This window comes from Acinonyx jubatus, chromosome A1 (assembly GCF_027475565.1).
Source record: "Acinonyx jubatus isolate Ajub_Pintada_27869175 chromosome A1, VMU_Ajub_asm_v1.0, whole genome shotgun sequence".
Taxonomy (NCBI): domain Eukaryota; kingdom Metazoa; phylum Chordata; class Mammalia; order Carnivora; family Felidae; genus Acinonyx; species Acinonyx jubatus.
In genome coordinates, this window is record NC_069380.1 from 77788253 (window position 1) to 77801678 (window position 13426).

The 13426-nt window shown below is 48.7% G+C and overlaps 1 protein-coding gene across 3 annotated transcripts in view; it reads left to right on the forward strand.

The window, feature by feature from the left end:
- The window catches only part of MYO16 (myosin XVI), a 605690-nt gene that overhangs the window by 528381 nt on the left and 63883 nt on the right, over positions 1-13426 (forward strand). For all 3 annotated transcript variants that reach the window (XM_027065214.2, XM_053217786.1, XM_027065212.2), the window contains exons 31-32: positions 1595-1866; positions 12356-13402. In XM_027065214.2, the coding sequence (XP_026921015.2) occupies positions 1595-1866; positions 12356-13402 (1319 nt within the window). The remainder of the gene's footprint in view (positions 1-1594; positions 1867-12355; positions 13403-13426) is intronic.

Below are 13426 nucleotides of genomic sequence, written 5' to 3' on the forward strand. Positions count from 1 at the left end.
GCTTAACCGACTGAGCCACCCAGGTGCCCCTATACAAGTCTTATGTATATAAGGGTGACTCGTAGAAACTTCTGGAAATCTGACCCCCCAAATGGGCATAATGGTATATTCTGTTTTCTGAAAGCAGAAAAGTAGTGAAATCAATGGTTGTATGTATATATTGCCCTTAGTAATCTGTCACATTTTCTTCGCCAATACGGAAGGTTTGGGGGAAAGCTTTTGATTTTAAAGTTCACTTCGGATGCTGAGCTCGAAATAGAAATGTGGAGGCAACCTGGTCCTCCTCCAGTTTGTCACTCTTGCCTGTCTGTGAATGACGAGGACACCCGTGGCCCTCAGTCGCCCTCCCTGGGAGGGCAGGGACCTGGGTCCTAACTCGCCGTCGGGCAGATGTTTGTTTTTCCGCAGGAACTTGGCGCTATCTGGTTGTTTCCCATCGAAAACGACTCCCCTTCGTCTTCAATGCCTATGTCAAATGATTTTTTATTAAAGATGAAATGGTGATGTGTCTCTCGCTAATTAGCTTCAAATATCTCAGTGATTAAATACTGAAAAAAAATTCCCTTTGTACGGAAAACTGTAATTAAACATTACAGGGAAAACAAATTATTCACTGAGTGCTAGCTTTCATCTTCAGCTAGTTCATTTTCTACATGGGTGTCTGGCTCTGCCTTGTGGTAGATCCCAGCCCGGCTGGTGCTCTGCCACACAAAGATATAATTACAAGAACAAATGCTCGGAGACTCCTTGTAAAATGAATGCATTGACATCTCACCAGTACATGATTACATTGACATGTGAAGCCAGAAGGAATTTTTTTTTTTTAGACCAGCTAACTATTCATTTCATCTGACTCCCAGAATAATATTTATTATTTTCACGGCAGGCACTAAACCGCCACCCCAATTTCCCAATTTGATTATGTGTTCATTCGCCTGATGTAAAATTAAGGGAAGAAGGAATTTTTTTTTCTATTGAGTTACTGGATCCCAGTGGCGGTTCGCTTGGCATTGGACAACCAGATGAAGTAACAGAACAAAAATAATAATTCTGCGCATAATGAAATGATTTGTTCACGGAGTTTACATGAGGGGAGAAGAAGGAAGGGGAGAGAGGGCGCGCGAAGGAGTGTAAACTTTTGACAGTTTTAAGTCAAGTATCTGCTCTTTGCCAATGGGCGATGATGAACTCCTTGCATTTGATGCATCAGTAACTCTCTATTACGATGGATATTATCATCCCCGAAATTATCATTCAGATTGAAATTCTGGTTGTCTGACTTGCTTAATAATCAGAGTGTGAAAAATTCATTCAGGGAGTGCCTGATAGAAAACGGGGCGCTCCTTCAGAAGGGTTGCGTTTGTGTGAGATTTTGAAAAAGTCACTGTGATGCATCTCCCCCGTGCTCATTCATCATAGAGCTGGGGCCGGAAGGCTGGGCCGCCCTCTCTGGATGCCGGGTTAACCAGAGTGCTACCCATGAATCCTCCGGCCACGGTGTGATTGTGTCTGCTTGAGCGGGTTCATTGTTACCATCTGAATAATGCATCTGGGCCCCTCTGGTGGGGTGCTGTTTGTGTGTTGTTCCCCCAAGAGCCGAAGACAAGGGTGGACCCAGGCATTTCCAGTACACCTCCATCCCGGTACCCATGGCGGTGGATGGCCTGATCCAGTCTCTGGCCGGCCCGTCCACCCGGTCTCCTTCCCTGCACTCGGTGTCCAGCCTGGATGACAGCAGTGGCCTCCCGTCGCCGCGGAAACAGCCTCCACCCAAGCCAAAGAGGGACCCCACCACGCGGCTGAGCGCCTCCTACGAGGCCGTGAGCGCCTGCCTATGGGCAGCAGCAAGGGAGTCAGCCAGTGAAGGTCAGTGGAGAAGAGGAGGGGAGTGCCTGTTTGGGGCCCCGATGTTCTGCCTTCCGGTGTCTGAGTGCCCACAGCAGTATCATTGCCCTAATATATTTTTAATAGAAATCCGTCCAGCTGTTGGCTTGCCAGCAGCTTCTTCATCATTAAATATAAATAATATGTATTCAGTTCTCTAAGCGTCTTAGGGAAAAGCCACTTAGATATCATTTCCTTACTTCCCGGCCTCACGTCAGCATCCTCCACGTCGGGGCTCTGACCAGAGTGTCTGTCTTAGTCTGCGTAGATGTTCGCTGACCACAATCCTCAAAAAATCCATCAGGCTTCCCTATGACCACAATCTAATCAAAAATTAAGTCTGTTTTATCATGTGGAGAGTGAAACATTCAGGCAGAGGAGAATCCCACCACGGCAGAATTCAGTAAGCAGAACTTGGGGGGTCTAGCTGAGGGAAGTTTCTACGTTGGTGGCCTAGAAATATTTATGCAAAGAAAGGAGGAAGCCACGGTCTTTTCTCAGTGCAATCTGTCGTCGACTAGTTCATGGGCTTAGTATTGCCTGATGATTAATTTTTACAATAGTGAAGCATCGAGGCAGCACCCCTTGACAGAACAGGTACTAATTCCACAGAGTTTATGTATCACCTACCGAAAGTTAGGCCCGTCGTAGGCCCATGGGGATACGTAATAAAGGAAACAAACAATTATCTTTCCTTGTGGGGTTTACGTTCTAGCATGGGAAGACACATGCTCAGCGCAATAAACAAGTAAATAGATAAAGTCTGTTAGCAGATCACCGCTGCAGAGAAAAATAAACAGGGTAAGAGGTGATAGTGCCGGGGTGGGGTGGAGTGTGAGATTCTGCATGAAATAGCGAGTTAGATTTCACTAACAAGTATCACCTGAACACAGGATGGATCACAATTCCTTCCCTTAACAAATGAGCCCAGGATTCAAAGGCACAGCAAAACCACACACTCATGTGTGGGAGCAGGTGGGTGACGCCATGGTGGGAAGACCGTGGGTCGGTGGCCACGAGCAATGAGAAGGCCCCAGTTATCTTCCCAGATGCCTTTTTTTTTTTTTTTTGGTCGCTTTAAGAAAGAATAGATCTTTAAGAGAATTTTTATTAAAGCCTAATCCCATTACTATTGTACTGTATGAGTCATGCCATGATCCTACGTAGGCATCAGCGATGTGGGAGAAATTCCTAAGTCTGGGGAGAGGAGTGCAGGTGTGTTTCTCACGTCCGTGTGGCAAGAACAGCCACAAAAGGTGAAAATAGCGCTCCAGAGGGCCTCGGGAGGTCAGGCTTCGGCGGATGCAGATGTGAGCGCAGACACGATGTTAGAACAGGAGGTGAAGGGCCACTGGCCTCTGATGTAGCCCACAGGCTGGAAGTGGCCGTAGACTGAGCACATCGTGAACGCATTCCCTGGAAAAGGGGAACACATCCCGTTTCCGTCCTTACTTGGGGACCTCTGCGCAGGATTTACAGGGTGGAGCTGAAACAGGTGTGCTGAGATGAGAAGAAGGATCCCTTTGGCTTTATTGGAAGAGGAAGATTAGCGCCCAACAAGCTAACACTAACGAGACAAGGAGAAAGGGAAATAGACTAGGATAGCATCAGAAGTTCGAAGCGACATGAAACGAGGTTGAACACTGCCGTGTATGTGAGACGGCTCCCTGCCCAGATTCCAACACCGCACACAGGTTCTGTGACTCTGAGTAAGTCAGCTGCAGAGTAGTCTGTAACCTCTAGAAAGTTCTGTACGTGCACATTACAAACCACTGCTCTGCGCTTCAGGGTCTGGAGTCGTCAGGTGCCCACCAGGCACGTCGCCATGAAGGGTGAGAAAATGTTGGGGATGGAGTAAAAAAATGTCTATTAAAAAATGGTTACTCAAGAACCATAGGAGAGAAAAATATATAAAAAAGAAGATGACAGAATAAAAGATTAATGAAGAGGAAAGAGAAAGGCCACACGGTCAGCCTCTGAAATTCCTACTCCTGTGGGAGTCACCAGGCTCTTAAGTCTCACTTAAGAGATTGCAGGATTTTTATGTAAAACGTTAAGTCCTTGGATCCCAATTCCAGCGGGCATGTGACTAAGGCACTTGTCGGGGTCTCCCCTGCTGATCACATCCCCATGAACTGGCATTTTGGAGGCCACCCCCTAAGGCAGTGTTTTGATGGCTGTCACATTATTTGTCCCCTCTTACAAGATTCTTAATGTGGACTTTATGACCGCCGCTCATCTCCTGCGGTGGAAGATGAACTCCTTACATCGAACCTGCTGATTGGATTGGCCAAGTGTGCCGGCTGGTTTTTGTAGGATCAGGAGTCGGGGGCCAGTGCGAGGCCCAGGCACCTGGGTCTCCAGTCCGTAACTGTAATGGTGGCCACGCCCTCCAGAGATAAACCTGCCGCGCACAGGGGTTCTGGCCCCGTTTATGCATTTGTGACAGGAGCTGGAGGTGGCCAGTCCAGACGCCCTTAGCTCTTTGTGGCTCTTTCCATTTAAATTCAGTGAAATTTCAAACTCAGTTCCTCAGTCATGAGTCACACTGCAAGGGTGTGGATTCTCCCATCATCATAGAAACTTCTGTCAGACAGCATTGATTCCACGCGCCTCGTGTGTGTACCATGAGGACAACGCTGGGTTCTTTTGTACCTAGTAATATGTCACAAAATCATCTTTCTGCAGAAGACAGGAAGGAACTCGGACTGCTATATAAAATGTTCTGTGAACCTTGGTTTCTCAAGAAAAGGACCACAACTAGTCACGTTCTTACCCGAGTCATTCCTTTTGGCCTACCAAAAACTCGACACGTCAGCTCAGAGGGTCCTTTGGTAAAGGGGAACTGCTGGAAAATGAGAGCCAAGAATCTTAGAGAAACCAGTGATCAGGTTACGTTCAAGCTTGTGCCCAGGCCTGTTCTTATTAACACATGCCTCTCCTATAGGTTTTCCCCCAGTCACCACAGCCAGTATACAGGGAGGCACTGGAGAGGGCTCACTTTTTTCACCACCTTTGTGCCTGGAAAGCATGAAGCAGTTTGATAAGCCGAGCAAATGTTGACACCTGTGCACAAGCTATTAGCAAGCTTGAGCCAACTATTTGCAAGTCTAGTTGACCTTGAAAACAACGCAGTTTGGAGCTGCGTGGGTCCACTTATGCATGGAATGTTTTTCCGTACAGTACAATCCTGAAAATGTATTTTCTCTTCCTTCTGATTTTCTTACTAATGTTTTTTTTTTCACTTGTCTTTTAAGTAGTCATAATAGAGAAAAATTTTATTAGCTTACTTTAGGTGAAGGAAAACCATTAGGCTGAATTCTCAGATTATTTTATAACAAGAGGATAAGATTAACATTGGTATAAAATTCAAACTGCTTAGTAATGTTTCCTTTTCGCTAGCTTGCTTTATTGTAAGACTACAGTACGCCTAAGACATTTACAAAATATGTGTTAGTCGAATGTTTATGTTATCGGTAAGGTGGCTGCAACAGTATGCTATTTAGGAGTAAAGTTTAGGGACAGTCAAAAGTTATATGCAGATTTTCAACTGCACGGGGGGTTGGGGGGTGGGGGGGTGTGGTAGTCCTACCTGCCTGCATTGTTCAACTGTGCTATTTTTTAAAAGCCTGGGGTTGTTCTTTGCAAACAGTAACTAGGAAGGAAAACAGCAGCCCATTCCTTAGAAATAATACCTTGAGGAATCCGTAATTTTTAAAAGCAAATCCTGCCTAACTCCATTCTCAACAAGGCAACTTATATGCATAGATATAAGAGTTCATCTTTGACTTAACTTGGAAGTAACATTTTATCAATTTTCTTTTTTCACTATCTTGTTTACATCTTTATTCTAGAATAGCCCCTGGCACACATTAGGCACTGAATACGTACTCAGTGAACAATTTGATTCTTATTGGTAAATCAAAATGAGCACAATTTGGCCAGGTTCAAATTTTACCCTTGGGATTTGTTGAATTCGGACTGTCAGTGTATTTTTCACAGAAGCCCCTTGATTCTGTTTTGCTGTTCCATGAAATTTGACAGAAATCAGGTCTTCCGTGAACGCCATCCTGAGAATATGTCACTGGATATAGAAGAACAGGATTGCGGATTTCACAATTTATGGACACATTTGTCCATTCAACACATAGTAATTCAGTATATTCCATGATCTGGCTCCCCCAGAGGGCCACAGAGACCAGTGGGGGAGATAAATGGACAAACAGATTATGAGATAGAGTAACAGCAAAAACAGCAGATGGAGTGGAGCGCGAAGCAAGGGGGCTGGCCCTTGCTGGAGAGTGGGGAGGGGTCGGGAAGGACCTTAAGTGACATTACACATGTGGGGTGCAGACCAATGGGTAAGATGGGTTAACGGCAAAGGTTACGGACTCCTCCCACTGAAAAAAAATGTGATAACAAGGTCACAATATATCACGGCTCAGGGGAGGCCCCGTTTGTTTTTGTTTTTTGTTTTTCCTTTTTCCAGTTTGTAGCTGGTTGTAAATTGATGCTACGTTCACTCATGTATGCAGCTAGTCTGGACATCTTTTATGTCCAAGGTCCCGTACTAAGCATTAAGTTTCCTCTGACACGAGGCAAAATCACCCTGGAAGGATTGGAATACAGTGGATATGTACACACACACAGAGGCAAATATTTTCTTGATGAACAAGCTTCTCGTTCATTTTTTCTCATAGATTAAATATGTAGGTCCTTGGCTTTCAGTGAGAATAGAGCCAAATAATTTGTGTCCTGGGCAAAATGGCAACTTAAAAGCCACCGACATGCCTTAGCAAACCCTCAAAGGGCAAGTATTCTGTCTACGATCATTCTTATCTCCTAACGGAACCTAAAAATGACATAAGTCCCTAGGTCACTGCACAGTAGCTCAGATAAGAGTCAAGTTTGAGAATGCAGGGTTTAACACTTAAGCTACTGTTAGGACACCAAGACTTGCCCTAGAGGTGTCCTTTGACCGTGAAATATTACTCCCTGACCGCATCTTGATGGAGTCACAGGTGTTTTCTCCATAAATCTTAAGACTAAACAATTGTTAACAAAATTCTTTTTTTTAAACAAAATTCTTAACAGAAATTCACTTTTCATAACCCTTACATCCATATTTGCAAATGAACTATTAGCAAGCATTTGTGTGAACATGCGTGCACACACACACACACACACAGCCATAAAATCAAATGAGACTTTAATACTCCAACTGTAGATTTCTAATTTTAGTTTATGAAGACCAAAGCTTTCCAGGTCTCACCCCCAAAGAATTGAATTCAGTAGTTACGGGGTGGGGCGGGCAAACGCGTTGTCTGCATTCTCAGTAAAGCACCCCAGGTCGTCTGGTGCTGCCGAAGCCCGGCCCACACTCCACGGAAGCCTGCCGGTCACTCATGGTTAATTTCTGGTTGTGTAGCAAGTAGGAAGACGATGACCATAGGAGCTGGCCCTTACTCAGTGTCTATTAGGTGCTGGGCATTATTCTAAGCATCTTCAATCTTCACAGCTACCCAGTGGGGTGGCGCTATCACTGTGACCCTTTTGTGGTTGAGAACATTGAGTCGGGGAGCGGTGGTAATATAACCTGTCCCTTGTCACACATCCATGCTCTGGACCCAGGCAGTGGGGCCTTGGAGGCCAGCCTTTCTATTGCCTCCAAATAAGCCATGCTACTTCTATTTATAACAGTTTAATACAAAAACAAAATGAAACAACAAAAAAAACCCAACATTCTATCTGCATCAAAAGCAAACCTTGAGGGAACATATCAGTTATCTGTTGTTGTTTAACAGCTCATCCAAAACATAGGGATTTAGATACAATGCAGCAATTTAATGCTAGTGCTTGGATTGTGGGTGTTCACTGGGCTCCTCTGGGTGGTTCTTAGTCAAGGTCCCTTGTGAAGCTGCAGGCCATGGCTGGTGGCTGGAATCACCCGAAAGCCGGTCACTTGCACTTCTGGTGCCTCCGCCGTGTTAAGGACTAGGACTCCTTGGGCATCTCTGTCTGGAGATGGTCTCTCCACGTGGTGTGTGCAGCATGACAGCTTCAGGGTACCTGGATGTCATATGTAGAGAATCAGTGTGGCAAAGGCTCATAGGCTCCAGGAAGAGAGCGCCAGGCATCCCCGGTGGTCGTGCGTCTCGTGTTCACCAGCTTCCACCTGTCAGGCAGTCCCAAGGGTGCATCCGGGTTGAAGAAGGAGAAACAGTCTCCGAGTCTTGATAGGACTAGAAACACTATTGTGGCCAATTTGGGGGAAATTCAGTTCCATTCCACCCACTGGACAAAACAATTCATACCCTTCCCGCATCTGAAATACACTCCCTCCTCCTCCAAACTCCCCAAAGCCTCATCCCCTCACCCCTACCAGGGCCAGACCCAAAGTCCCCACCTCATCCATCTCTGCCAGACCCTGGTGTCCCGGGCTCAGGGACAGCTGCTTAGCCAGGCAGCTCTTCCAGGATGCCCCCCTCTATCTGAAGACAGGTTCTCTATTCCTTATGGGGGGTACCTGGAGGGATGGGTGTGGATGCCCTTGACCGGAGCGGGGGGTTTGGGAGGCACGAGGCACTTCTGTACAACACCTGGGCATGTGATGTGCCTATAGAATTTAGTCCTATGCCTGGAAATGATTTTTTGTGACCCTTAGGTCCATGTTCTGCAGTCTTGGCTCACCTTCGATTTATAATTCCTGATCCACAAGAGGCATCTTATTTGGGGCTCTCAGCCTGCTTTCTGCTCATAAAATTTTGAGGCACCAGAACTTTCCATTTTGTAACGCCTCTGCTCCTTTCAGTGCACGCTGATACAATTCCCTTAAAAGCTTTGTGAGTTTCTTGTGAGTCGGTTTCTAATCCACTCCACTAGTGAAAAGCCACAGCCACTAACTTTTTTGAGACAATCTCTTCTCTACTCTGGGCTCTCTCCAGGAGTTCTGTGGGGCAAAGCTCTCAATGTTCTTACAAGTCCTGTGGTCTTGCTGCTTTGGAAGGGTGCGTGAGGCCCTAATTTAAATCTTTCTGAGGTCTTAACAAAGGGTCGCAAAGCCATGATCTTGGCCCCATGTTTGTTTTTCCTGGAAACGGCCCAGATTTCATCTCTGCTTGGAAGTTACTTCTTCACTTGGGAATTATTTGCCATCTGGACAGCCTGGCAGTGAAGAGCCATGTTATTTTCAAGCCCAGAAAGCCCTGGCTCCTTTATAGTTACTAGTTCTTTCTTTAGCTTATGTCTTTACTCTCACATTTTACTAGAGGAAGCTAGGATAATCCAGAAGGCAGCTTTCACACTCTGCCTGCAGCCCTCCTTCGCTAGATCACCCACCTCCCAGAGCATGGTTTCTATTTTCCACACCACCACAGGTGACAGTGCTGCTGACCCTTCCGTGGTGGCATAAAAAGGGCTGTGCTTCCTCCAGGTTCCAGAATTTCTCCCTCCCCTTGAAGCCTCACCAAGAGCACTCTTAAGGATCACCACGCTTCTGCTAACATGCTCTTCAAGGATCCTCCAATTTTCCAAAGCCACTGGCACACTTTTCAAGTAATCTCATAGTAGCACCCTCCAGGTACCGATATCTACAGTAGCTTTCTATTGCCATATAACAAACCTCTCCAAAATCCAGTGGCTTAAAATAACAAGCATGATGTTGTTCTCTCTCAGCAGCTGGCTGGGCTCAGCAAAGCCACCTCCTGGTTCTGCCACAGCTGTGGTGATATGGTGGCTGGTGTGGAATCATCAGAAGACTCAGTTCACTAGATATTTCTGGTGTCTAGGCTGGGGAAACCCAGACAGCTGAGGGCCCCAGCGGATGGGGTCCCCCGGTATTTCTTTCATCTCTGTGGCCTCTCCACACATGTGCTCCACAGCAGGGCTGCTCCAGGGTAGACAGATGCCATGCATAAAGATCAGGGCCCCCAAGATGTGTCCCAAGGGTACAAGAGCCAGACAGAAGCTGTACTGCCCATGATCCAGCCTCAGAAGGCAGGTGGCTTCCCCTTTGTCATAGTTTATTCATCGGGGGCAGGCAGTCACAGAGGTTCTGGAAGAGCATGTGGGGTTGAAAATACCACTGAAGCCAGTTTTGGCAAATACAATCTGCCACAAATCCTTTAAATTATTCAAATCTTCGGAACAATTCTGTAATACTAATGTTAAAAATGTGTTTGCTTCATTAGCTTTCTAGAAGCTTATGAGCTGCTGTGTTTTAGCACATTGAAAGCCTTTGGAATAATGCTCACGAATTACGGAGTTATGCATGTTTGGTATTTTCTGCTCTTAAAAGTTGGCTGCTTTGGGGAACCCTGTATAATACTGGCTTACAAAGATGTCCAGTGGGTTGGAAAATTAATTTTGTTCTTTTCCTTTCTCATTTCGATTCCCCCCCCCGCCCCAATTTGGTCCATGATTACAGTGTGCCAGAGCACGAGCTGGCCACTTCACATACAATGTCTCTCCTTTTTATTCCTCTGAGATAATTACTGACATCATCATTTTGTGTGTGACTCTACTGGAGCTTAGAGAGACTTGCCCATGACCTCCTTCAAGTTCACAGCTGGCACCTTGCCATCCCCTCCCCCCCCACACACACGTACACACACATGCACGCGCACACACACACACACACGGTTCTCTGACCATTTATTGTGACCTGTTGTTCTTGGTCCTAGCATGTAGCACATTCCAACGTGTGAGCATATTTACTTGTCTGTTTTTACTGTTTGTATTGTCTGCACCTCCCACCAGGGCAGAAGAAGGTAGGGAACATTTTGTCCGTGTTCACAAATGTGTCTCAGTCAGTGCTGCTGGAATGCAGGACAAAATGAATGACTGCAGGAAGGAGACAACACACCGGGACCTAAATCCACTGTCCATACGTGCATGTGACAGAAAACCTGGCTGCTTTGAACAGCTCAGGAACTCAGCAGAATTAGCTGTGCTTCTATGAAGGATTCCTTCAGAGGAATAAAAGACCACATTAATCAAATAGTTCAAGATTTTTGAGAACTTTTGCTATTTCAGCAACACTGGCTGCAGTTTTTTAAAATTAACATCTCGGTTTCCAGAGCCATTATAGTGAACAAGAACACGATTACAATGTATAGTAAAAATATGTTTTAAAAAGTTTTTTTGGAAGTTTTTCATTTCTTTTAGGTTTATTTACTTTTTCTGAGAGAGAGAGAGACAGCGGGCGCACACACACATGCACGCATAAACGGGGGAGGGGCAGAGAGGAGGGACAGAATCCCAAACAGGCTCCACGCCGTTAGTACAGAGGCAGATGTGAGCCTGGAACTCACAAACTGTGAGAACTCACAAATCTGAGCCAAGATCCAGACGGGTGCGGAACTGACTGAACCACCCAGGCACCCCTGGAATTTTTAAAAATTAGCCTTTAATAAATGTTGGGGTCATATTTAAATAGTTTTTCTTCTTCGTTCATTGTTTTTCTAAATATCTCCTGTTTCAACAAGAAGTTTCCGCCTCAGGGGGCGGGGCGCCTGGGTGGCTCAGTCGGTTGGACTTATGACAGGCTCAGGTCATGATCTCGCAGTTCGTGGGTTTGAGCCCCGTGTAGGGCTCTGTGCTGACAGCTCAGAGCCCGGAACCTGCTTTGGATTCTGTGTCTCCCTCTCTCTCTGCCCCTCTCCTGCTCATGCTGTCTGCCCTCGCCCCTCAAAAATAAAAGTTAAAAAAATTTGAAATAATTTAAAAAAATAAGTTTCCATCTTAGATGTTGTTTTTGTTTTTGTGTTTTTACCTTCTGTTTTTTTTTTTTTTTAAGTGATCTCTAAGCCTAGCGTGGGGCCCAAACCCTGACCCCTGAGATCAAGCGGCCCAGGCTCTTCCTGAGCCAGCCCAGCACCCCCTTCCACTTAGAAGTTCCTAGTGACATGTTGTATCTTGATTCCCGTTAAATACGTGCTTCTGTTAAGGATTCAAATATACTGGTTAATTGTAAAACTCACCCTTGGCATCTTTTTTAGAAAGTCCTTTCTAAGAAAGTAATCTCCCCAGGACATGTTGGTGTTTTGTCGCCCGTATACCATTCACAAGGAGCCGAGGCCTTTCCTACAGGAAGCATCCATATGCCACTAACTAGCCAAGGTCCCTGCCGGCCCTGGGGAGGGTCGGTTCAGTCCACACTTACTTCACAGCTGTATCAGGCCCGAGGAGTGCAGGCAGAGTATGTTCCAGAAAGCAGATCTGAAAGGCCCTCCCCAGGGCTTCGCCCTTCCCCTGTGCAGGTGGCTGACCATCCCGGGCCACCTCGCTGCCCACCTGACGCCTTCCTCAACCGGTACACTTGGCCTCCAGCTGCGGGGTCTGGATAGGTCTCCTCGCTGGGAGTCCAGGGCTCTGGAGGGCGGAGGGAGGCAGGCGGGGTGCTCGCGGTGGGACCCCGGGGTAAGGAGGGGGCCTGGCTGACACCTGCGTCCCTCCCCTGTGCCCCCTCCAGCTCTGACCCGGCCCAGGCCGCACAGCGACGACTACAGCACCATGAAGAAGATTCCTCCCCGCAAGCCCAAGCGCAGCCCCAACACCAAGCTCAGCGGCTCCTCCGAGGAGATCGCGGGCGCGCGGCGCAGAGGCGGCCCGAGGTGCGCGCTCGGGGTCCCCGCGCCCCCCGCGCCCCCCGCGCGCGCCCCGCCGGAGCCCGACCCCGAGCCCGAGCCCGTGTACATCGAGATGCTGGGCCGCGCCGGCAGCCCTGAGCAGGCCGAGGCCGTGTACGAGGAGATGAAGTACTTCGCGCCCCCCGAGGCGTCCGCGTCGCCCCCAGCTCTGCCCAGTGACAGTCGGAACCCCGTCCCCGGGGAAGAGGGCGACGGGGGCTGCCTGGCCGCCGGGTCCTGCAGAGACGCGTGCGACATCCCGGCCCCTTTCCCCAACCTGCTCCCTCACCGCCCCCCGCTCCTGGTGTTCCCCCCGACCCCAGTCACCTGCTCCCCGGCGTCCGACGAGTCGCCCTTGACGCCGCTGGAGGTGAAGAAGCTGCCGGTGCTGGAGACCAACCTCAAGTACCCCGTGCAGGCCGAAGGCTCCAGCCCGCTGTCCCCGCAGCACGCCAGGAACCCCAAGAGCGACGGGGATGGGCCCGCGTCCCCCGGCCCGCCCGCGACCGGCGGCTCGCCCCCCACGCCGCCGCCTCCCCCCGCGCCCCCGACCCCCCGGCCGCCCACGCACTTCGCCTTCCCCCCGGAGTCCGTGGGCGCCGCGGCCCGAGCGACAGCCGGCCCCGACGCGCCCAGGGCGCACCAGCCGCCCCACTCTGCGCCCGCGGGGGGTGCGTGCAGCTCTCTCCCCAAGGCCCCCTACTCCCCCGGGAGGGCCACCAGGCCCGAGCACCGCAAGGCCAGCGCCAGCCCGTCCTCCCCGGTGCCCTACAGCCCCCCGAACTGCAGAGCCCTCAGCAGCCCCCTGGACGAGCTGACCAGCCTCTTCAACTCCGGAAGGAGCTTGCTACGCAAGTCGGCGGCCGGGAGGAGAATCAGGGACCCCGAAGGTAGGCGGAGAGGAGAATCGGGGA